The 26,510-nt window shown below is 43.1% G+C and overlaps 1 protein-coding gene across 1 annotated transcript in view; it reads left to right on the forward strand.

The window, feature by feature from the left end:
• The window catches only part of LOC115136017 (uncharacterized), a 133,541-nt gene extending 117,690 nt beyond the window's left edge, over positions 1 to 15,851 (forward strand). The window contains exons 13-17 of the mRNA XM_029671342.2: positions 3,087 to 3,190; positions 3,732 to 3,923; positions 5,770 to 5,912; positions 11,950 to 12,164; positions 14,616 to 15,851. Of these exons, the coding sequence (XP_029527202.2) occupies positions 3,087 to 3,190; positions 3,732 to 3,923; positions 5,770 to 5,912; positions 11,950 to 12,164; positions 14,616 to 15,456 (1,495 nt within the window). The 3' untranslated portion in view covers positions 15,457 to 15,851. The remainder of the gene's footprint in view (positions 1 to 3,086; positions 3,191 to 3,731; positions 3,924 to 5,769; positions 5,913 to 11,949; positions 12,165 to 14,615) is intronic.
• Positions 15,852 to 26,510: the final 10,659 nt, after the last annotated feature.

The following is a 26,510-nucleotide window of genomic DNA, read 5'->3' on the forward strand; positions in this document are numbered from 1 at the left end:
TTAGATCTTCTTAGTTATGTACAGTGTTGTTTCGAATTATGTACAGTGAGTGAATTTTAGAACAGATGGAGTTAACAAAACTGTAGCATATCTGTGTTTTGTTTCAAATAAAGCACATATTTTGCCAAGAGGCGCACGCTGTTCATTAGAGAAAAATGCAACCATTATGTTATATACAATACTATCATTATGTGATCTTGCGGACATTTATTCAGCTTTGATTTAAATGTATTAAACTAGCACCGTTCGCCAGAGTAGCCTGTTCTCTAGAAGTAAAGCAGACTGCAGAGATTGTGCGTAAATAGAGAATCCCTCACATGCTCCTAAGTTGTGGAACCTTAAACCCCCAGGAAGAAAAATCCAGTAAGTCGGATCCGCAGCCACTCAGTAAAAAAACATTGAATTATTTGCATCCATGAGCAAAAACGTTTTCAGTAACCTGACAGCACAAAGTATGTATATTCGATTTTTAACATTTGTGTTATGTTGTTGAAGGCTTGCATATTTATTATGTTCTTTCTTAGAGCTCTCAGAAGGCGGTCCAAGCGGAACCTTCTTTGTAGAAGGCACAAAGTTACTGTTGTGCCGTTCTGGAGGTCTTGCAATTGCGTTAATCTGAGTTATCGAAGTTACTGATGGCCAGTCAAGCTGACAAAATCTCTAGACTGTAAAAAATGTCACATTGAGAATTCACATGACAAACAAAACACTGCCCTGGTAACAGTGTCTCAATGAGTTAAAGAAAAACACACCAACATGGAGAGAGGTGATGTCCTCAATTCATATTAACTGACAGCCTTTACAAGAAAAATGCAATTTGAAGCGGAAGCCTGGAGATTTAAAGAGAATTGTTAAATTCCTGCCATATCTTTTACGTGAAGGATTTGAAGAAACTGTGAAAAATAATCTCAGCTCTCTTTTTGTGCTAAATGAAATCCACAAAATGGAGTCACCCATTTCTGATGTGATGTTTTGAAAAGAAAAGAAAAACCTGTTCTTGAATTTTCCTTGGTCTTTGTGAAGTATGTTCTTCATTATTCATTTTCTTGATTGCTTATTTTTTTAAATGGTTCTTCCAGCGCAGGTGACAATAGGGAAAGTTTGTACACATTAATGTCATAATCTATTCTGTTTCAATAGACCATTTTTAATAATTAAAGATATAAAGCTACTCGTTTGAGTATCCTTTTGAGGCAGAAAAATGTGTACAGTTCCATTTGTGTGCATATGACTTTGATTGCACATCTTGAGCATACAGTGTACATATTAGGACAGGCTTAGTCTGAGTCTATTATAGAAACTGTATGAGTATGACACAGTGAATGTGTGAAGTTTTGTGTCATTATACATCATAACAGCATCTTGACAGTGTAATAGCCACAGCCCTCCTCCCTGTTTCCAGATGAGGAAATACAATCCAAATAGCTGTGAATGATGATGTCATATTTCAGTACCCTTAACTGCTGTGGTGGTTGTTCTATCTGCCTCACTCAGAGGAAGCACAATGTGAAAGCACTAAAGATAACCCCACATGTCATGAATGTGTGCCTGTTGCTCATTGTTAAGTCTTGCTCTATTGCTCCTGTCAGAAAAGTTCACCCCAGCCACACTACCTGTTGCAAGCTGACAGTAACCCAACACTGGGCCTCTGCTTTGCAAACAAGAAAGACCACAAGAGTTCAACTTCCAAGTATTAGAGAATAACCACAGTTCTCCATGTTTTTAACTGAATCCTCCCGTAAACGAACTACCCAAATTAAAGATGACTCTCAGACCAAACGGCCTCAATGTAGAGAAACCTCCTACATTTTCTTTGTCTTATATCCCACTCACCAGTTGTTAATCAAGCCTATGATTTGGCCTTGCTGGAGTACCACACAAATGTCTTCCCAGCTTTTCATTTGTGTGATCCATATAAATACAGATTATCACTTCACATTTGCTGAATATGATACAACTAAGATCTTCTGTAGATCGCCATTATATATTGATTTCAGACATTCAGCAGTTTATCACTGGTATGGACACACACACAAACTTGGACGCACGTACAGTACCAGTCAAAAGTATGGACACAGCATTATTCTACAATGTATAAAACAGTAAAAATAAAGAAAAACCCTTGAATGAGTAGGTATGTCCAATTTTTTGATTGGTACTGCATCCATATCAACACACACACACACACACACACACACACACACACACACACACACACACACACACACACACACACACACACACACACTTTTACCCCAGTGTTTTACCCAAAAGGCTCAGACTTTCTGTGTTCATGTAAGCGGGCTGGCACCTGTGTCTCACTGGGCAATGGCACCAGCGATCCTGCCGCCATTGGTACTTTTTAACTGGCATTTACATAACAATGACTAACTGGGAACTTTTACTATTTTGTTTTTACACAGAGGCTAATGGCTTCTAGCAAAGTCACTTTTTTGATTCTGCAGAGGTTGTTGATTCTGCTCTTCACAAGTCTTCACTGTCAGCCCTAGCTATTATGGAAACATAAGTTCCACAGCATAACATAGGGGTGTATACATTAGTGTAACACGGGTGTTACAGTCAGAAAGGAGCATAATGTTACCAGTCCCATCAGCAGTACTGAAATAGCTGTAGCAGGCAAAGCCTAACTGTAACTGCCATCCTCCATACTATGTTCTAGAAGCAGTATCTCTTCAGCCAATCTGAGGTATAAATAGGAAGGGAAATGACAGAGGCAGGAAAAGCCACAGGTGCTGGGGCCTTGTTTGAAGTGGGCTGCTGCCATGGCAGTCAAGAGCATGGTTGGGACATCAGTGGATAGCAAGGGCAGTGTCTCATAGGCACACACATGCACACGTAAGTCCACACACACACACACACACACACACACACACACACACACACACACACACACACACACACACACCGTCACCCCGCTCCCCACTGCCATCTGGGCTCCAGCATACAGCAACAGTGGTCCCTTGTAATTAGACCCATAGACCCAGGAGCCAGGCCCAGTCCAGCCCAGTCCCAGCCTCTCATTTAGCCGGGCCCTCCTAGACTACTTAAGGGCCTCGCCAACACAGCTCTGGTCTTCAGAGGTCCGTTTGGTTCAGTTGTCTCACTGCATTTAATTTCTGGATTTCCACCCTGCAGTCACCGGTCACTGGAAAGAGCAAGCAGATTGAAGGTAACGTGGAGGCTTTTTTATTATCATGATTTAAAGGCTATTGACATTTAGGGAGCTAGAGGTGTGTAGAATAAGTGGTATTTATATCAATGGTTTAAATGACTGATGTATGTTTGGTATTTACCTTATGATGACGCAGTATTGTCAACCGAAGAGAAATATCTGATACCATTTTTCTCTTCTCATCCTTAGCCATAGTTTTGCATACAGTTATGATTCCGTCACACATAGAATACCAGTTTAGTTTGTCAAATTGGACATCAAAACTATAATTCCAGGTGTTTAATAACATTACATGGGCAATCTGAAATATGTATCAATAATTAAAGAAAAGAATTAACACAACTGAATCCAAAGTACATTCTAATACTCTACAGGGTAGGACATCTATTTTCCCTAACTAACTCTTGGTTGTCAGTTGGGATTAGATCCTGCCCAGTCTAAAAACTCTTCATGCACTATAGGGCTTAGTGCTATCAAGTCTCAGTGGACTCAGGTTGGTGATGTTGGTTAAATTCAAAATTTTCCTGTCCCTTTCTAGGCCCCAAGATGTCCATCGCTAATGCGGCTGCCCAGGCCATGCTGTCAGACGCCCTGCTACGCGACGGCGCTGGGGGCAACCGCATCGGTCACCTGGAGCTGGAGCTGCCACTTGACAGGGTCATCAAGTTTGTGTCCGTGGGGCTGCCCTTACTGCTAGTGTCCATGGCCTTCGCTCGAGAAATCTCCATCGGTCAGTCTGTCTCTCTCTCTCTCTCCCTCCCCTTGTTTTGCTGCACATTTGGCCCATTATGAGATATTCATTTTCTTTCCTCTCTTTTTGCCTATCTTTCCCTTTTCTGTGTTATTTTCTCTTTTCTCACGCCTCTTTTGTCCCATGTATCATTGTGTCATCTGCCTCATTATCTTTTCCTTTACCTCACATTTCTCTCTCTAGTCTTTTCCCTTTACTGTGTGGGGCTGAGAACCTGTGTTTAGGCTATTCGATTAACTATTCAAAACGTTCATTCTAACGGCTCTCATGAATTGCAGAAGTATCCTATTATTTTCAATGAAGTCTTTACATGTATTCATAGCATTTACATTTGTTTCCTGATTTGAGTTGACATGTACTGGACCCCAACCCTGGTCAACTGCAGCAATAACACTAATACACAACCATGTGTGTGGTACCGGCAGCCATAACAGGCTACGTACAGACAAGCTTATTTCCTTGTTTCATTGACATTGAGCTAACGATCGTCTTCCTACGGAGCTGGCCTATAATCAGCCGCTACAGATGCTTATAGGAAGGGGGATGATTGAGAGCAGCGTTCGCCGACGCCGCATTGCTCGGTAATTACAGGCAACCTGCTGGTTTTGCAGCTCTCTATCGAAGTCAAATGATAGGACATGTTAATTACCTGGAAGATGTTGCAAAACGGAAAACAGTCTAGGAACAGTTGATGGATCTTGGCCCTTCTTATCTGGTTTGTTTTCTGCTTTATCTTTCGTTGATTGTCTGGTTGGTGTCTGTGTTGTGTGTGGTGTTGGTTGTGTGTTGTGTGCACCTGCGGCTGCAGACAAGATTTCTGCCACAGCTACAAATAGCTGGGTGAGAAGGAGCCCTTGTTGTACAATGTGTAACAAGCAAGATAGGGATGGCAATAGGGGTTCTTTGTCAAACTGTCTGTGGTAGAAGGAACATGCTTTGTTGCTGTCTGTGTTACCTTGTAACCCGACGGTCTTGTTAAATAGTCCATTTCATATACAGTATGTCCCCAGCGATCTCAATTTACTAAAAGACACGCGCACGCACGCACGCACGCACGCACGCACGCACGCACGCACGCACGCACGCACGCACGCACGCACGCACGCACGCACGCACGCACACACACACACACACACACACACACACACACACACACACACACACACTTTCACATCTACATTGTGTTACATGTGTCCATGAACAGTAATGACATAATAACATACTAACAGTATGGGTGCAACATAAGCCTTCTGCATGTCCTGTCAGTAAATTTATGGTTGCGTGAGAAAACTCTCAATATGAGAGTTTATGGTTGCGTTAGGAGACTCTCACGAATGTGGAGATGTGGAGGCTGTCTATAAAAATAGGCGTCCTGCGTTTAACTCAGGGTTTCCTCTGAAGTGCAAGGGGCACGCCCGTCGCCCTACCCTGCCCTCCCAGCACTGCTGTAGTGAAGGGAAGGGTGTGGACCCCTGTCTCTGTGGTTCAACCATCTGTATGGTGGAGCGGGCTGGGCTCGGTCCTGAAAAACACCCACACATTAGGAGAGTAATACCACCCTGTTTTAAAACCCAGTTTTCCATTTAGAAACATATGATTTGGATTTTTTTACATTTCTGCTTCTGGAAAAGGGACAATTGCACATTCAAGTCTCTCTCTCTCTCTCTCTCTCTCTCTCTCTCACTCTCTCTCTCTCTCTCTCTCTCTCTCTCTCTCTCTCTCTCGTGTGTTTATGCCTATGCATGCAAGTATGTTTTGTGTGCACATGCATGCATCTTTATGTCATCTTGATACCTTTACAAAATAGTTAATGTTTTTCCTCTAGGCCCACAGATCAGCTGTTTCCCCCCCAATAACTTTACAGCCAAGCAGGCAGCCTACGTGGACACATACTGCTGGGACTCCCTGATGCACCATGAGTTTGACACAGATGGAAACTTTGAGGAGCGATCCCTCTGGGTGCACAAGGTAAGGCTCTGTTCTGTCATGATGGAACGAGAGACACACACCTTAAAGTGGAGCTGACAGCGTTTGAACTACTTTGCAGATATGAATATGCAGATATGCTCATCGGGCTGCGCACAATTGGCCCAGCGTCGTCCGGGTTTGGCCGGGGTCATTGTAAATAAGAATTTGTGCTTTATCTGACTTGCCTAGTTAAATAAAGGTTAAATAAAATAAAAAATATATAATAAAATGAAACAAACGATCATAGTATCAGTCATAAATATCAAATTCCCAGTTTATGCTACTAAACCAACTTTATAAGACATTTTAAAATCAGGTTATATTTCTCTCAACATTTCATGACGTAGAATAAGGCATTGTTGACAGATGTATATAGATGTATACAGTTCAATGTATTATCAATATAATTCACCAATACATTTCTTGGTAGTCCAACAAATATTGCTATCAGGTTGTAAATCACAGCTGGCCTGGTGCATTGTTTGCTGCCTCCAGCCATTCGGGATTCAGTTTCAATGAGTCAATATTTAGGACAAAAACAGACAAATGTAACTAAGGCTGGGAATGTCAATACAATCAACCTAGCAAGGGCAATGTCAGTCATAATGTGGCTAATAGGCTAGCTTGTCTATTTATGTAGCTATTTATTTAGTCAGATAAAAACACAGAGCCTAACACTTCTGGGATGATATTATTAGGTGAGTGGGTGAGCGGTGTCATTTGGTTTGCTAGCAATAAATATGAATCACTTTGTTACCTAACTATGCTGAACTTAAATGACTGCACATATCTCTGAGTTGTCAATCAAATGTACTTGGCATCGATCAAATGGGTGAGGAGGCAGGCAAGTTCCAATTCAGTTATTAAAACGTGGGTTGGGACAAGCATGCATTGGCAGGCAAGCTGCAGAAGGGCGAACCGGCTACTATTCCCCATCGTTTATCAGTGCAATTTTGACGGCCAACTACGAGCTGAAAAAGTTTGAGAGGGTTGATCTACTGTTCCCTTGTTAGATTTATGCTCATCTCGTACTAGCCAACATTAGTTGTTTATCTTTTTGTTGTTGATGTGCATAGGCAACTGAGGGAGAGAGAGCATACCTGTCCATGGTTGTTTGATCAATAGCGCTGTAAAGTTCACAAATGTAAGAGGACTGCCGTGGTATTTACATATAGGAGAAATGCATTCAGGTGTATTTTGTGGCTTTTGGCGAATGCTTTCTAATGATCTAATTGTCCAAACGCATGGACGCTTTCCCACTCTATATTGCTATAGGAATATCACAAATGCCTTAGTATACATCATTCCCAAACATTCTATGAAAGTATGAAAATGACCATATTTAAGTGGTAAAAAAAGAGGTATAATATTCTTCCTTGGGGTGTATATGAACAGATGTTTATAAGATGACATGTTGCTAAAACGCTGTCAGTTCCACTGTGGCACAGGAAGGTAATGCAACTTCTGTAAATGTTTGCTCTTTGTCAGGTGATGAAGACCATAAAAACATTGTTTCTGTCTTTGCCATGACAACAGTGTAATGTAAGTGGATCAGTGGAGGCTCCACAGAGGAGGAAAGGGAGGCCCATCCTCCTCAGTGAATTTCATAAAAATAAAAGTTGTAACACATTTAAAAAGTTTTCCTTTTTAGATAAAACAATACAAAATATATTCACGTCACCAAATAACTGATTAAAACACACTGTTTTGCAATAAAGATCTACAGTAGCCTCAACAGCACCCTGTAGGGTAGCACCATGGTGTAGCCAGAGGACAGCTAGCTTCCGTCCTCCTCTGGGTACTTTGACATCAATACAAAACCTAGGAGGCTCATGGTTCTCACCCCTTTCCATAGACTTACACAGTAATTACAACTTCTGGAGGATGTCCTCCAACCTATCAGCTCTTGCAGCATGAACTGACATGTTGTCCACCCAATCAAAGGATCAGAGAATTATTTTAGAACTGAGAGCATAAGCTACAGCTAGCTAGCAATGCAGTGCATAACATGTGGTGAGTAGTTGACTCAAAGAGAGAGAAAGACAATAGTTGAACAGTTTTTAACAAATGAATTCCTTCCAAAATGAAGGAGAAGCAATATATATAGACAAAGAGATTGCCATTTTTTTCTCTCACTTACTTAGCTAGCAAATGCAGCTACCTATTTTAGCTTACTCAAACACCCTGCTCAAACAGAGGGATATAGGTAGCTGGCTATGAGTATCCAACACAACACTGGAACTCTTCCAAGTCAAGGTAAGCTTTTGGTTTTACTAATTTATTGCCACTGGGGCCCACCTGTGTAAGTGCTAAACTGCTTACTGACTGTACACTGTAACGTTACTGTATGATTGTAGCGGGTTTACTAACGTTCTATTAGCTATGTTGATTATGGTGTTACTTTAGCTAATAGGGTGACAACGATGTAGGCTGTATTTGTATTTGTATTTATTATGGATCCCCATTAGCTGCTGCCAAAGCAGCAGCTACTCTTCCTGGGGTCCAGCAAATTAAGGCTGTTTATACAATTTTAAAAACATTACAATACATTCACAAATTTCACAACACACTGTGTGCCCTCAGGCCCCTACTCCACCACTACCACATACAGTGGGGCAAAAAAAGTATTTAGTCAGCCACCAATTGTGCAAGTTCTCCCTCTTAAAAAGATGAGAGATGCCTGTAATTTTCATCATAAGTACACTTCAACTATGACAGACAAAATGAGAAAAAAAATCCAGAAAATCACATTGTAGGATTTGTAATGAATTTATTTGCAAATTATGGTGGAAAATAAGTATTATAAGTAGTCATCTCAACTCGCTCAATTTCCACAATATTTATTACAAGATTTAGTTGAGGTTTAGGGTTTAGTGAGTGTTTTGTTCTAAATACAATGCTTTTAGTTTTAGAAATATTTAGGGATAACTTATTCCTTGCCACCCACTCTGAAACTAACTGCAGCTCTCTGTTGAGTGTTTCAGTCGCTGTAGTAGCTGATGTGTATAGTGTTGAGTCATCCACAGACATAGACACTCTGGCTTTACTCAAATTGAAAAAAGCAAGGGGCCTAAACAGCTTCCCTAGTGAATTCCTGATTCTAACTGGACTATATTTGAGAGGCTTCCATTAAAGAACACCCTATGTGTTCCGTTAGACAAGTAACTCTTTATCCTCATGATAGCAGGGGGTGTAAAGCCATAACACATACGTTTTTCCAGCAGCAGACTATGATTGATAATGTCAATAGCTGCACTGAAGTCTAACAAGACAGCCCCCACAATCATTTTATCAATTTCTCTCAGCCAATCATCAGTCATTTGTGTAAGTGCTGTGCTTGTTGAGTGTCCTTACCTGTAAGCATGCTGAAAGTCTGTTGTCAATTTGTTTACTGTGAAATATCTGGTCAAACACCATTTTTTTCAGAAGTTTACTAAGGGTTGGTAACAGGCTTATTGGTCGGCTAATTGAGCCATTAAAGGGGGCTTTACTATTCTTGGGTAGCGGAATGACTTTAGCTTCCTTCCAGGCCTGAGGTCACATGCTCTCTAGTAGGCTTAAATTGAAGATGTGGCAAATAGGAGTGGAAATATATTCTGCTATTATCCTCAGTAATTTTCCTTCCAGATTGTCAGACCCCGGTGGCTTGTCTTTGCTGATAGACAACAATAATCGTTTTACCTCTTCCACACTGACTTCACGAAATTCAAAAGTATAATTTTGGTCTTTCATAATTTGGTCCGATATACTTGGATGTGTAGTGTCAGCGTTTATTGATGAATGAGCTATCTGATTTAATGAATGAAGGAGCCGAGTTGGCTATTTTTCCCAAAATGTCATTTAAGTTGCCCCAAAGCTTTTTACTATCATTCTTTATATAATTTTTCTTTGCTTCATAGTGTAGTTTATTTTTATTTTTATTTAGCTGATTCACATGATTTCTTAATTGCCATACCTTTTGCCTTATCTCTCTCAACCACACAATTTTTCAATTCATCTTCAATCCAAGGGGATTTAACAGTTTTTACAATCATTTTCTTAATGGGTGCGTGCTTCTTAGTAACTGGTATAAGTAGTTTCATAAATGAGTCAAGTGCAGCATCTGGTTGCTCCTCATTACACACCACAGACCAGCAAATATTCTTTACTTCATCAACATATGAATCACTACAAAACGTATTGTATGACCTCTTATGCACTATATTAGGCCCAGCCTTTGGAACTTTGGTTTTCCTAGATATGGCTATTATATTGTGATCACTACATCCTATGTATTTGGATACTGCTTTAAAGCAAACATTTGCAGCATTAGTAAAGATGTGATCAATACATGTTCATGATTGAATTCCTGTGCTGTTTGTAACTACCCTGGTAGGTTGACTGACAACCTCATCCAGGTTGCAGGCACTGGTTACAGTTTGAAGTTTTTTTCCTGAGTGGACAGCTTGATTTTTAAATTAAATTAATGTAACCTTTATTTAACCAGGTAGGCCAGTTGAGAACAAGTTCTCATTTAAAACTGCGACCTGGCCAAGATAAAGCAAAAACAACAACACAGTAACTCTGTCACATGGGATAAACAAACGTACAGTCAATAACACAATAGAAAAATATGTATACAGTGTGAGCAAATGAAGTAAGAAGGTAAGGCAATACTACATAGGCCAATAGTGGCGAAGTAATTACAATTTAGCAATTTACACTGGAGTGACACTTGTGCAGATGTGCAGGAAATACTGTTGTGCAAAAGAGCAGAAAAACAAAAACAAATATGGGGATGAGGTAGGTAGTTGGTTGGATGGGCTATTTACAGATGGGCTGTGTGCAGCTGCAGCGATCGGCAAGCTGCTCTGACAGCTGACGCTTAAAGTTAGTGAGGGAGATATGTTTTGATTTTTGCAATTCGTTCCAGTCATTGGCAGCAGAGAACTGGAAGGAAATGCGGCCAAAGGAGGTGTTGGCTTTGGGGATGACTAGTGAAATATACCTGCTGGAGCGCATGCTATGGGTGAGTGGTGCTATGGTGACCAGTGAGCTGAGATAAGGCGGAGCTTTACCTAGCAAAGACTTGTAGATGACCTGGAGCCAGTTCTCAACTGGCCTACCTGGTTAAATAAAATAAAGGTGAAATAGAAAAGAAAGAAAATAATATATATATCTTATTAAAAGGGACGGTTAAAGATTTCTCCAGACATAACATTATTAAAATCAAATCAAACTTTATTTGTCACATGCACCGAATACAACAAGTGTAGACCTTACAGTGAAATGCTTACTTACAGGCCCTTAACCAACAGTGCAGTTCAAAAATATTTACCAAATAAACTAAAGTTTAAAATAATAAAAAGTAACACAATAAAAACACTGTGACAAGACCTGAGGTTTCTGTTACTGAGGGCAGTAGCAATTCATTTCAAAGCTCAGACGTGTCATTTTAGATGGGTTCTATAAATATGTAATAAGTAGTTATATAAATACTGGGCTGTCTAAGTAAGACATGAATCTCATGCTCATGGTTATAATGATGGAGTTAACCGTGTGCTGTGTCCATTTGTGTATTTTGATGTATTTGGTGGACAGTGTTCAGATGAGGGTAAGGAGCTGTGTCACAAGCTTGTGCGGAGTGCCTGTGTGTGTGTTTCTCAGTTGTACAGTACACATTTATGGAGTTTTAGGTGTTCAACATGGGAAATTAGGCAAGATTGTGCGTAGATATGGAGAGAGATATGGAGCGCTGTATTTGTATCATTTGTTTGTACAGTAATCGTCATTACTTTCGAATGAAAAGTGCCTCTTGCTTCCTTAATGTCACAATGAGGAGCATCCATTAAAAGTCATTCATCTTTCTGATTAAAAATGTAAAATGTAGAATGTAAAATCACTCTCTCGTTCTCTTCTTTTCTCTTATACTTTCACTCTCTCACAATTTTTTTCTGTTCTCTTCTCTTTCTCCCTACCGCTCCGTCCCCTCCCTTCCTCTTCATTCTTCATCACCTTCCTTCCTTCTTTCTTTCCTCTCTCCCTCCCTCCCTCTCAGATGTTCCCGTACTCTCTGTTGGCTATGGCCATGATGATGTACCTGCCTGCCCTCATCTGGCGTTTCCTGGTCATGCCGTCGTTGGGCTCCGACCTGCTCTTCATCATTGACGAGCTGGACAAATCCTACAACCGCTCCGTGCGATTGGCTCAGAGCATCCTGGAGATGCGCCAGAACACCCAGAACCCCTTCACCTTCCAGGCCGAGCTTGAGAGGTGAGAGTGGGTGTGGCAAAGATTGTGGCAGAGATAGATCCAGACAGATTGGTTGAGGCAGACCATGTTGAGGAGAGGTCAAAAAAAATACCTGAGACAATTGCTTCAAGCAAATACATTGTCCTACGTAAACGTACATCATTTTTTTAAAGAAACAATGTTCCGTATATCCAATTACAATGATCATAACATCATTTTGAATGTATACTACAACTATCCAGTCATGTCATATTGCAATATAGTACTTAAATAAGCAACCTCAATAACATTTGAATTCTTCAAGTGTTTTGTGAGAATGGCAACACACTCCGACAGTCGTGCCAGTTCCTCTCCACTCTTTCATCTCCTTCAAATCCTCAATATTTATGATATCGATCAACTTCAAGTCTGTTTATTTGTATTCCAATTCAAAATAAATCGAATCCCTGTTCCTTTTCAAACTCATTTCAAACTCAATACGTTCCACATCCCTTTTTTCCGTACAAGATTTGGTACATTTTCCATTACTTACAGGCCCTTCGGAAAGTATTCAGACCCCTTGACTTTTTCTACATTTTGTTACATTGCAGCCTTATTCTAAAATGGATGAAATTATTATTTTTTCTCTCATCAACCTACCAACAATACCCCACAATGACAAACAAAAACAGGTTTTTAGACATTTTTGCAAATCTATTAACAATTAAAAACAAATACTGTATTTACATAAGTATTCAGACTTTGCTATGAGACTCGAAATTGAGCTCCGGTGCATCCTGTTTCCATTGATCATCCTTGAGATATTTCTGCAACTTGATTGGAGTCCACATGTGGTAAATTCTATTGATTGGACATGATTTGGAAAGGTACACACCTGTCTATATAAGGTCCCACAGTTGACACTGCATGTCAGAGCAAAAAACAAGCCATGAGTTCTAAGGAATTGTCCATAGAGCTCCGAGACAGGATTGTGTCGAGTCACAGATCTGTAGAAGGGTACCAAAACATTTCTGCAACATTGAAGGTCACCAAGAACACAGTGGCCTCCATCATTCTCAATTGGAAGAAATTTGGAACCACCAAGATTCTTCCTAGAACTGGCCGCCCGGCCAAACTGAGCAATCGGGGGAGAAGGGTCTCAGTCAAGGAGGGGACCAAGAACCCGATGGTCACTCTGACAGAGCTCTAGAGTTACTCTGTGGAGATGAGAGAACCTTCCAGAAGGACAACCATCTCTGCAGCACTCCACCATGAGAAACAAGATTCTCTGGTCTGATGAAACCAAGATTGAACTTTTGGTGGAATCTGGTGGAATCTGGTGGAAATGTGGAGGAAGTGTCACATCTGGAGGAAAACTGGCACCATTCCTGGCACCATCTCTACGGTGAAGCATGGTGGTGGCAACATCATGCTGTGGGGATATCTTTCAGCAGCAGGGACTGGGAGACTTGTCAGGATCGAGGCAAAGATGAACGGAGCAAAGTACAGAGAGATCCGAAATGAAAACATGCTTCAGAGTGCTCAGGACCTTAAACTGGGGTGAAGGTTCACCTTCCAACAGGACAATGACCCTAAGCACACAGCCAAGACAACCCAGGAGTGGCTTTGGGACAAGTCTGTGAATGTTCTTGAGTGGCCCAGCCAGAGCCCGGACTTGAACCCGATCAAACATCTCTGGAGCGACGTGAAAATAGTTGTGCAGCAACGCTCCCCATCCAACCTGACAGAGCTTAAGACGATCTACAGAGAAGAATGGGAGAAACTCACCAAATACAGGTGTGTCCAGCTTGTAGCATCATACCCAAGAAGACTCAAGGCTGTAATCTCTGTAAAAGGCGCTTCAACAAAGTACTGTGTAAGCCTCTGAATACTTATGTAAATGTGATATTACAGTTCCTTTATTTAAAAAAAAATGGGTAATGTGTGTAGATTGAGGGAAAAAACGTTTAATACATTTTAGAATAAGGCTATAACGTAATAAAATGTGGAAAAAGTCAAGGTGTCTGAATACTTTCCGAAGGCACTATTTACATACTGTAGGTCTGTTTTGTACTGTCTCCTGGACTACCTCAAGCACTGCAACAGCTTAAACTCCTTCAAATGCAAAATGAAAATATATCTACTGGACATTTCATTCAATTACTCATTTTCTTCATTTTTTTCCCTCTGATCCATCATGTTTTTTTTCTTTGTGTGAATCTCCACCTATTTGAATCCGCTGTGTGGTGCTAGGGAAAAAAACAAAAGGTCCAGTAAGCTAATTACAGCTAAAAGTATCTGAAATGGAAACTGAAAACAAGACCCTATTTAGGCTTCAACTACAGTTATGTGACTGACTATTTAAATCTTGAATACTATGATAAATGCTTTAGATCCTCACACAACCTCCATTACCAAACATCAGAGCCAATAACATGAGTGTGTTTGAGCCAACTGTCCTCTAACCCCATCTCTTCCATGGTCTCTTTTCAGGGCCAAGCGGAAGCGTTACTTCGAGTATCCCCTGTTGGAGAGGTACATGCAGAGCAAACACGGCTCCTACTTCCTGGTCAGCATGCTCTTTCTGCGCGGCTTCCTCTTGCTCACCTTCATGTCTGCCGCCTGCCTCTACCTCGTCTACTTCCACCTATCCGCCTTTCTCCAGGATGAGTTTAGCTGCTTTGTCCGCACCGGCTTGCTGCGCGACCAAAACTGGGTCCCAGAACTGGTCCAGTGCAAAATGACCGGCCAACTGGTGTTCCAGGTTATTAGCGTGGCTAACGGCGCTATCTACGTCCTTCTGGTACCTATCGTGCTGTTCAGCTTGGTCCGCCTCTTCTGTTGGGATACGACTCTATTGTCGGTCTACGAGGTTCTACCCGCATTGGGACTTAACAGCGGTCGCAAGCTGGGCTGCCCGCTCAACGACCTCAACGTTCTTCTGCTGTTTTTGCGAGCTAACGTGGCGCATCTGCAGTCTTATGGCAGGCTGAGGGCCGTATGCTCGCTGGCATCCCCGCAGATCGGGAAGGGGAATGGCGTGAAGGGCGCAGGGATGCTGACGGCAGAGGAAATCGAGGAGAGGGCCGAGGCAGCACAGGAGCTGGAGGAGGAAGTGGAGGAGCTGCAGGAGGAAGGGAAGCTCAACCTGGTGGATATCATGACCATTTTAGGAGCGGCCCGGGGAAACGCGGTCAACTGCACCGATTCCAGGCCTCTGGTGGAGGAGAATATGAGTCTGGGTACTGAAACTCTTATCTACACTCTCAAACGTATTCTGCTTGTGGGATTGTTCACCTATATTGTTTGGGATGTTCAGAAAATTATAAAGTGAGGGAGCTCTCTCTGCGAGACTGCAGATCATGTTCAAATTAAATAATGGACGGTGGTGAAAGCAGTTTTCATTGAATAGCCACTCTACTCTTACTGAATATTGGATGAGGAGGCAATAGTAGTAATGGACTTCACTTGAGATGGCAGTTTTGATTCAAACTTTTCCATCTACACTGTGATACAAAAATGCGTTCCACAAACATTAACTGTCCACAAATGGTTTTCTTATACATGTACTACTATGCCAGTAGGCCTAATATAAATAAGTATTACATGTTAGAGAGTTTTTCCTCAGGACTGGAAAGCCTATAATTCTAAAAGCGGCTTTTTTTTTAGGAACTACAGCAAGAGAGCAGATACAATTAGTTCCCACTCCTAACTGCCCTCTCTGTCTCCTTACAGAGCCAAACCACCAGGGGTACCATGAGTTGAAGGAGACTGCATCATGTAATCGTTACTAAACCATCAATTGACTGAACCATCAATGTGACACCAATTGAGGGGGGGGGGAATCAAAAAGATAACCTGGGAGAGAAGCGAGGGAAGGGGCTCTGTATCCAGAGAAGTTGTTCCAAAAAGCCTCCATTAGAATTAAAAGCTTGGTGGTTAACTTGAGCAATGTACTTTCTTTATGTATGACTGAGCTTCTGGGTCGTTGTGACTCATCTGAATGTCAACCTCAGATTTCCTACTTTTCTTTATGGTTATGCGTTTTACTGTACTTGATTTTGTGATTTATCAGCAAGGAAAGTTGTATGTGTTAAATGTCAACCAGTAACATTTAGTTTGTTCTATGTCAACAGATACCAATGTAATGAATAAAGTTATTTTTATGACTGTTGTGTTGAATGGCTCAAGTGCAACATTTCCCTCACCACTTGTGAATCACATTGTAAATGAATTGCCTTGTGATATGTGAGATTATTTAATTGAATAAAATACATTTTAAAAGTGCTCACTCTCCAAAAAAATGCTTATTTTATGTAAACATTCTCAGCTGAAACATTTGCTGCACTTTGAGTACCTTTTGTAATTAAAATAAGAAACATTTATGTATCTTGTCTTCACTGATGTTTTGAGCGCTTACACTTTTAAACTCTAAACTGGATTCTTCTTCTCTTACGCACCCCACATCTGCTATTTACTAGAAAGATAAACACAGACTCATTCTCCTCTTTACTAAATAAAATTGTAATAAAATTATATTAAATTCAAATTCTTATCCTACACCCAGTCCTGACTGAAAGGGCCACCAAAATTGCACCTTCAACATTCACTCATTTATAGTTACTGGGTTAAGAATGTATTTTTTACCTTTATTTAACCAGGCAAGTCAGTTAAGAACACATTCTTATTTTCAATGATGAACTGGGAACAGTGGGTTAACTGCCTGTTCAGCGGCAGAACGACAGATTGTACCTTGTCAGCTCGGGGGTTTGAACTCGCAACCTTCCGGTTACTAGTGCAACGCTCTACGCTCTAACCACTAGGCTACGCTGCTGCCCCAAATGACCCAGGGTTGGGTTGGGAAAACAGGGTTAAGAAATGACCCAGGGTTGGGTTGGGAAAACAGGGTTAAGAAATGACCCAGGGTTGGGTTGGGAAAACAGGGTTAAGAAATGACCCAGGGTTGGGTTGGGAAAAACCAGGGTTGGGAAAACAGGGTTGATAATGTAGGGGTTGAAGAAAGTTTCACATATTTGCTGCCCAATGTGGTTTGGAGTGCTGAGATAACATTTTGAGCTGCAATGTCAGATGTCCTGCAAAGACTCTAGGCTTTAGGTCTACACTCTTAGAAAAGAAAAGCATAGCGGAAAACTTTTGACCGGGGCCCATAGTGCTCTTGTCAAAATAGTAAACTATGTAGGGAATAGGGTGTTGGGACATCATGTTAGTTGTGCAGCCATAGCCACATACCTAAAGATCCTTGCTGACCTACTCACACATAAAACCACCACTAAGTTCAAAGTGTGGAAACTACAATATGTTGCCCTGATTCAGATAATATAGCCTTGTATTCCAAGCGTATAGGCTATAGACACATGCTGGTGAGCGAGACTCTACATTACTTTCGTAACCATAATTCCTCAGCTGTACATGGCAACTGTAGGTAAATGATTATTGAAATATGTAGGTAATGAAAATAAACTGCCCACACGTAGTGTGTTTCAAAATAGTTATCTAGTGTGTCTACTGTGTAGTGATACAATTTCGGAATCCTCTCCCTCAAGCACCTCGCTTTGTTTTTTGTGTTTGAATACAATTCCTCATATTTTCCATGACAAAGACATCAGACACCATAAATGAGCCAGAGACCTTCATTATTACACATGAATTGACACTGTAAATAGAGTTGCTCACTTTAGTCTATTTCAACTCGGGCTGGTATAGACTTGTATTGTTTCATATCACACATCTTGTTGAAAATTCTCACAAACTCTCCATAATGTATCTGTCCGTGAATCCCTAAATACTTTTTGGAATGATAAACAGAATTAAACAAGAGACATGATCTTTGGAATGTCATGATTACATATTTCCAAATGCACAAACAAATGAATAAATTAAAACAAATCAATCAATCAGCCAATAAATCAATATAACAACCAACCTGCATTGGATTCATCAAAAGTTTTCCATAATGGAAACTTGTTTACTTCTCAACTTAAGGCATATGTGTCACTGTAGCTTATAAAATCAGTTTGTCCTTTTCAGAAAGCCTCTGAAATATTGAGAATAATCACTCACAGCCAGTGTCCATATTGATTTATTCAAAAACTGGAGGTGTGTTTTGGGTCATTGTCCTGTTGAAAAACAAATGATAGTCCCATTAAGACAGTGTCACTAGCAAAGCACCCCCACACCATCACACCTCCTTCTCCATGCTTCAGAGTGGGAACAACACATGTGGAGATCATACGTTCACATACTCTGCGTCTCACAAAGACACTGCAGTTGGAACCAAAAATGTCACATTTGGACTCATCAGACCAAAGGACAGATTTCCAATGGTCTAATGTCCATTGCTTGTGTTTCTTGGTCCACACAAGTCTCTTCTTCTTATTGGTGTCCTTTAGTAGTGGTTTCTTTGCAGCAATTCGATCATGAAGGCCTGATTCACAGTCTCCTCTGAACAGTTGATGTTGAGATGTGTCTGTTACTTAAACTCTGCAAAGCATTTATTGGGCTGCAATCTGGGGTGCAGTTAACTCTAATGAACTTATCCTCTGCAGTAGAGGTAACTCTGGGTGTTCCTTTCCTGAGGCGGTCCTCGTGAGACCCAATTTCATCATAGCGCTTGATGGTTTTTGCGACATTACCTGCAGAAACTTGAAAAGTTCTTGAATTTGTCCGCATTGACTGACCTTCATGTCTTAAAGTAATGATGGACCGTCATTTCCCTTTGCTTATTTGAGCTGTTCTTGCCATAATATTGGTATTTTACCAAATAGGGCTTTCTTCTGTATACCACCCCTAACTTGTCACAACACAGCTGATTGGCTCAAATGCATTAAGAAGGAAAGAAATTCCACAAATTAACATTAACAAAGCACACCAGTCATGAAGCTGGTTGAAAGAATGCCAAAAGTGTGCAAAGCTGTCATCAAGGCAAAGGGTGGCTACTTTGAAGAATCTCAAATAAAAAAATATATTTAGATTTGTTTAACACTTTTTTGGTTACTACATGATTCCATATGTTTGGGCTTCTGAGTGGCGCAGCGGTCTATGTCACTGCATCTTAGTGCTAGAAGCATTACTACAGACCCTGGTTTGATTCTGGGATGTATCACAACTGGCTGTGATTGGGAGTCCCATAGGGCTGTGCACAATCGGCCCAGCATCGTTCGGGTTAGGACTTGGGCCGTCATTGTAAATAAGAATTTGTTCTTAACTGACTTGCCTGGTTAAATATTGTAGAAAATAGTCAAAAATAAAGAGAAACCCTTGAATGAGTAGATGTGTCCAAACTTTTGACTGGTACTGTATATCTCTCAGATATAGGACAGAGACTTTAGAACAAACATATTTTAGATATTTGGGGGGGACTATCTATTATTCCATGTACTAGAAAATCTGTTCTTAATTGCGTTTGCATGGGCTAATAGGCCCATGCACTTCAAGGGATACTTCAAGGGATCTTAAAATTCAAATTCAAATAGAAAAATTATCCTTGGTATGACCTTCTTAAAATAATTCCATTTAGCTTGGTAGAACCCCACCCCCAGCTTGGACACGGTATAGACTCTTATGGGTTAAAAAACATTATTGAAAGTCACAGGGTCCACTGGATTTTGCGCTAGACTTTTAAAATCAGCGACTGATACAGTATAGACTTTGGAAACCAGGTGTGGGCATTCTCTGGTCAAACCGTGTTCTAATTAATCAATTATGTGTCAGGAAGGAAAACAAACCATGCAGAATTACAACCTTGGGGGACTGACGTTGTAAACTGCTGAGGTAGAGAGAGCAAGACAGAAAACAAAGGGAGAAATTCATAAAATTGATCTAACATTCCAACTGGTTCTGAAGCTCTTGGACCACAATCAACAGTCTTTAAGATGGCAAAGCAAGCTGGGCTCAATCAGATGCCATGTGTTGGCCTTTTCACACCATTGGAAGCCAGTTACACGGCTATGAACGAGCACATATAGGGGCGGCACAGCAATTAACACTATTCATTTGATGGAAGACAAAAGGCAAGACAGGTTGCCTGGAGGCTTTTTGGCATATTGGGTCTCTTTTGGAGGTAAGCAGGTAAACTAATGCAACATCAAACGTGGACAAGTGCACTTGTGGAAGTCCAATTATAAATGATGGCCTCCATTCTGCTGAAGTTTTTCTTTGTAAAGTTGAATCATTAGTTTCTTCTTTGAAAACCAGGTGGGGAGTCTTAGAGTGCTACAGGAGAGGAAGAGATAAAGACTATCTGATGTTTCCTGGGATAATAATATGGCTTTTTGTATTCACACAAACGGACAAAGATATGTTTGTACAGTTGTTGTGGGTATTTCTGTTTTTCTGACTTGCATCAGCTGCATCAGCTGACTTGCATCAGCTGTTTGATTGACACGATACCACTGGGGGGCACAGTTGAGTTGAATAGGGAGGATGATTGCAAGTTGGTTTCTAAAGCTCCAGGATAGCAACTTGCATCACGGATAAGCTTGTTTTGACATGGAGCTAGATCCCACTGAGCACAAAGATAAATGATCATTCCATACCAGCTCTAATATAGCTTGCAGTATACCAGCACAATCACATTGAACCAAACACTTGCTCGAAAAGCCTTTGATTGAATGTGTGCCATTAGAGAATCAATGTTAGGCCAAATCTCACTGGCCTACCTTTCCTCTCTCAACGCAGAGCAAGCGATCCATCGTGTCACAAACACTGAGAGGGGATAACACCGGCCATATATTTTCTCTCATCGTCTGTTTGTTGCTTTTGTGTGTGGCAATGATCTATGTTTTCTGGGGGCGAGCGTCGCAAGTGGTCACGCTAAAGTCCAATTAAGATTGATGTTTTAGGTCAGGCGGTGAGGGAGGGTTAATAACAAGCCAATGGGAATGATGGATGCTGCCTTCAGGTTGAGTGAGGATTCAAACGACAAATGTACTCTGTCACTCTTTTCTGTTGCTACGGCTAGATTTCTGTAATGGTCCCTTAATCCACTATTATTACAGTTGGGGTGAGGGAGAGGAAGGGAAAGAGGATGGGGGAATCACAGTCAAGGTCCACTACAGATCCTAAAACATTTATTTTGCTGCTTAATGCCTGCATGGCGAGGTGAAACAGTGGGTGATGTAGTGAAACGTTAAGTACTGCAGTCTGGAGCCACAGCCGCAGGGACTTCCAGCTCCAGCTTCTGACCAAATCAATACAACTCACCTTGTTTCCAGGAAACTGCTAAATGAAGACAGATCCCCAAATTAAAGGAGTAGTTGGGGTACTCACAAAACAGACCGGACAACTCACAACACTTTCAATATTAATTCAGTACTTAGTGAGTACAGAAAACTGTCGTTTGTTAACCCTTCAATGTATCGGGGGGTTAAGAGCTGTACATCTGCCAACAACTCACGGTGGCTCAGGGGCAAAGTAAAAACTCTCCTCAAAATCTCAGCCTGAGGTGAGATTTGGTTACCGTCTGCTACTCCCAATCTGATCTCAACTGTCAGAACACCAGACGCTTTGTGACTCTAGCATTAGCTTGCGGCGGCTGAAGTACCTTCAAGTGTCAAAGCAAAGTACAACTATCACCGCCTAAGCTGCTAAGATGGCCGACGTCAGTTAGTGGTTAGCGTGTAAGAAAATACTCTGACCTTGCAGTAAATCAACAATTGACAGGCGTGACACAGATAACACAAGCTGTTAAGCATGTCTCTGAAAGGTGAGAATGTTTCCCTATCCCCTCTTCCCTCTGTTTTGGCGTTCGCCTGACCCCCATTGATTGATAACAACACGAGAGCTCCAAAGGAAATGTAGCTGCTGCCATGTAAGCACAAGGACGTGGTTAAGGTCATGTCAACAAACCTGACAGATGATCTTGACATGGTTGCCTCCAGGGCTGTATTAAGAAATCATAGGCCTTGGGGTTTTGTCCTTGCACCAAGATGCAATTTGATGTGTGGTCATTTTACTGTTGAAGAAAAAGTCCCTTTATAATGAAACCATAATAACGTTTGCCTTGCCTGTGGCATAGGCTACAGCTGAGCACAAGCATTTTTAGCATTTCCATTCATGGAGATTTTCATTTTTAGCGAGGTCTGAAAATAATCTGCCTTTTAAAAATGCATTTAGAAACCATAATAACGTTTGCCTTGCCTGTGGCATAGGCTACAGCTGAGCACAAGCATTTTTAGCATTTCCATTCATGGGGATTTTATTTTTAGCGAGGTCTGAAAAAAATCTGCCTTTTAAAAATGCATTTAATTAAATTCTACATAATTTACAAGACAGAAGACAGCTGAATCTTTTTTAATACGACACAAATGACTGGCTATTCTGACACTGACAATCTGAGATCAATGTGGCCTTGAAATCAAACCAACGAAGTAACACATAGATTGTACACTATTAGGAGGCAATATATATACACATTATATACTGTATATATATATACAGTTGAAGTCGGAAGTTTACATGCACCTTAGCCAAATACATTTAAACTCAGTTTTTCCACAATTCCTGACATTTAATCAGAGGAAAAATCCCCTGTCTTAGGTCAGTTAGGATCACCACTTTATTTTAAGAATGTGAAATGTCAGAATAATAGTAGAGAGAATTATTTATTTCAGCCTTTGTTTCTTTCATCACATTCCCAGTTGGTCAGAAGTGGAGGTGTAGTGGAGGAAGAAGTCAGACGCAGGAGACAAAGAGTTCAGAGTAGCGCTATTTCTTTATTCACCACACAGGTGAAACCGACGCCACTCAAAACAAATGCCCCAAAACACAGGGGAACTAAACAGTCCCGAAAATACCTCACTTACACGAACAACCGTGATTTACAGCCGTGTACACGAGTACACATAAAACAATCCCGCACACCCAGCAGGCGGGCCGGCTGGATAATAAAGCCCAACTAATTAACCTAACTAAAAACAGGTGTAACTAATAAACAGACAAGGAGGGGGAGGAAAAGATCAGTGGCAGCTAGTAGGCCGGTGACGCCGACCGCCGAGCGCCACCCAAACAGGAAGGGGAGCCACCTTCAGTAGGAGTCGTGACAGTACCCACCCCCCCTGACGCGCGGCTCCCGCAGCGCGCTGACACCGGCCTTGAGGGCGACCCGGAGGGCAAGGCGCAGGGCGATCCGGATGGAGGCAATGGAAATCCCTCAACATTGACGGATCCAAAATGTCCCCCACCGGTACCCAGCACCTCTCCTCCGGACCGTACCCCTCCCAGTCCACGAGGTACTGCAGGCCCCTCACCCGGCGTCTCGAGTCCAGAATGGCCCGTATCGTGTACGCCTCGATGTCCTCCGGCACCTCAACGTCCTGCAGGGGACTAGCTACCACCGGCCTGAGGAGAGACACATGAAACGAGGGGATATTACGATAATAGGAAGGGAGTTGTAATCGATAACACACCTCGTTTATTCTCCTCAGGACTTTGAAGGGCCCTACACACTTCGGCCCCAGTTTCCAGCAGGGCAAGCGGAGGGATAGGTTTCGGGTCGAGAGCCAGACCCTGTCCCCCGGTACAAGCACTCCTCTTCTGCCGTCCACTGGCTTGTTTGAGGAATTCCTGGACTGCCCTCCAGGTCTCCTTGGAGCGCTGCACCCACTCCTCCACCGCAGGAGCCTCGGTCTGACTCGTATGCCAAGGTGCCTGGACCGGCTGGTAGCCCCAACACACACTGGAACGGAGATAGGTTTGTCGAGGAGTGACGGCGTGAGTTTTGGGCCAACTCCGCCCATGGGACGTACCTAGACCACTCGCTGGGCCGGTCCTGGCAATACAACCGCAGAAACCTACCCACCTCCTGGTTCACTCTCTCCACCTGCCCATTACTCTCGGGGTGATAACCGGAGGTCAGACTGACTGAGACCCCCAGACGCTCCAGGAACGCCCTCCATAACCGGGACGTGAACTGGGGACCCCGATCAGAGACGATGTCCTCCGGCACTCCGTAGTGCCGGAAGACGTGGGTGAATAACTCCTCCGCAGTCTGTAGGGCTGTAGGGAGACCGGGCAATGGGAGGAGACGGCAGGATTTAGAGAACCGATCCACAATTACCAAAACCGTAGTGTTCCCCTGAGACGGGGGGAGATCGTTCAGGAAATCTACTGATAGGTGAGACCATGGCCGTTGTGGAACGGGGAGGGCTTGTAACTTCCCTCTAGGAAGGTGCCTAGGAGCCTTAGTCTGGGCGCACACCGAACAGGAAGAGACAACGTCCCTAGCCAAGGTGTGCCACCAATACTTCTTGCGGAGACCCCGCACTGTCCTTGCCACCCCAGGGTAACCCAAGGAGGGTAGGGTGTGAGCCCACTGAATCAGTTGGTCCCGAACACCAAGCGGCATGTACTTACGCCCAGCCGGACACTGAGGCATGCTCCGCCCATAACGCCCGCTCGATGTCCGAGTCCACCTCCCATACCACTGGTGCCATCAGCCTCGAGGCGGAAAGGATGGGAGTAGGCTCGGTGGACCGATCCTCCGTGTCATAAAGATGGGACAGTGCGTCAGCCTTTACGTTCTGGGAGCCTGGTCTATACGACAGAGTAAACCGGAATCGGGCGAAGAACATGGCCCAGCTTGCCTGACGTGGATTCAGTCTCCTAGCTGCCCGAATATACTCCAGATTCTGGTGGTCGGTCCAGATGAGAAAGGGGTGCTTAGCCCCCTCAAGCCAGGGTCTCCACACCCTCAGGGCCTTGACCACCGATAACAACTCCTGGTCCCCCACATCATAGTTACGCTCCGCTGGACTGAGCTTCCTCGAAAAGAAAGCGCAGGGGCGGAGTTTTGGTGGTGTACCCGAGCGCTGTGATAGCACGGCACCCACCCCAGCCTCGGATGCGTCCACCTCCACTATGAATTCTAGAGATGGGTCCGGGTGCGCCAACACGCGTGCATCCGTGAACAGCACCTTCAACCTATTGAAGGCTCTGTCCGCCTCTGCTGACCACCGCAAACGCACCGGGCCCCTCTTCAGCAGTGAGGTAATGGGGGCCGCTACCTGGCCAAAACCCCGGATGAACCTCCGGTAGTAATTGGCAAACCCCCAAAACCGCTGCACCTCCTTCACCGTGGTAGGAGCCAGCCAATTACGCACGGCTTTAATGCGGTCACACTCCATCACCACCCCCGAGGTGGAAATGCGATAACCCAGGAAGGAGACGGCTCGTTTGCAGAAAACACACTTCTCAGCCTTGACATATAGGTCATGCTCCAGCAGTCTACCAAGCACCTTGCATACCAGAGACACATGCGCGGGTGGCAGAATAGATCAGAATATCATCGATATAAACAACCACGCCCTGCCCGTGCAGGTCCCTGAGAATCTCATCTACAAAGGATTGAAAGACGGCTGGAGCATTCTTTAACCAATACGGCATAACGAGGTACTCGATGTGGTACTAAACGCGGTTTTTCACTCGTCTCCATCCCGAATAAGCACCAGACTATACGCGCTCCTGAGATCCAGTTTTGTGAAGAAATGTGCTCCGTGAAATGATTCCACCGCCGTAGCGAAGAGATGTAATGGGTAACAAAACCCCACTGTGATGGCATTTAGACCTCTATAATCAATGCACGGACGCAAACCTCCCTCCTTTTTCTTCACAAAAAGAAACTCGAGGAGACGGGTGAGATGGAGGGCCGAATGTACCCCTGTCCCAGAGACTCCATGACATATGTCTCCATAGACAATGTCTGCTCCTGGGACAATGGGTGACTCTTGGGAAGCGCAGCGTTTACCTGGAGATCTGTCGCACAATCTCCTCCCGGTCGATGAGGTGGTAATTTAGTCGCTCTCTTTTTACTGAAAGCGATTGCCAAATCGGCATATTGGGGGGATGCGCACCATGGAACCCTGGTCTGGTCTCTCCACCGACATGGCACCGATGGAAACTCCCAGACACCTTCCAGAACACCCATCAGACCACCCCTGGAGAACCCCCTGTCTCCACGAAATCTTGAGATTGTGACAAGCCAGTCAGGGAATCCCCAGCACCACTGGAAACACAGGCGAATCGATAATGAATAGACTTATACGCCCCCTATGATTCCCTTGCGTCAACATGTCCAGTGGATCCGTGGCCCCCCGGACCAACCCTGACCCTAATGGCCGGCTATCTAGGGAGTGCACGGGGAAGGGAGAATCTATCGGCATGAGCGGAACACCCAGCTTGATGGCGAGTCCGCGATCCATAAAGTTCCCAGCTGCACCTGAATCGACTAGCGCCTTATGCTGGGAGGAAAAAGCAAGGGAAAAAAGCAAGACAAACATGTGACCAACAGGGGGTTCTGGGTGAGTTTGGTGCTGACTCACCTGGGGTGACCGAGAAGCGTTCCACCTGCCATCTCGACTCTCCTCCTCCGGT

This window comes from Oncorhynchus nerka, linkage group LG10, assembly GCF_034236695.1.
Source record: "Oncorhynchus nerka isolate Pitt River linkage group LG10, Oner_Uvic_2.0, whole genome shotgun sequence".
Lineage (NCBI taxonomy): Eukaryota > Metazoa > Chordata > Actinopteri > Salmoniformes > Salmonidae > Oncorhynchus > Oncorhynchus nerka.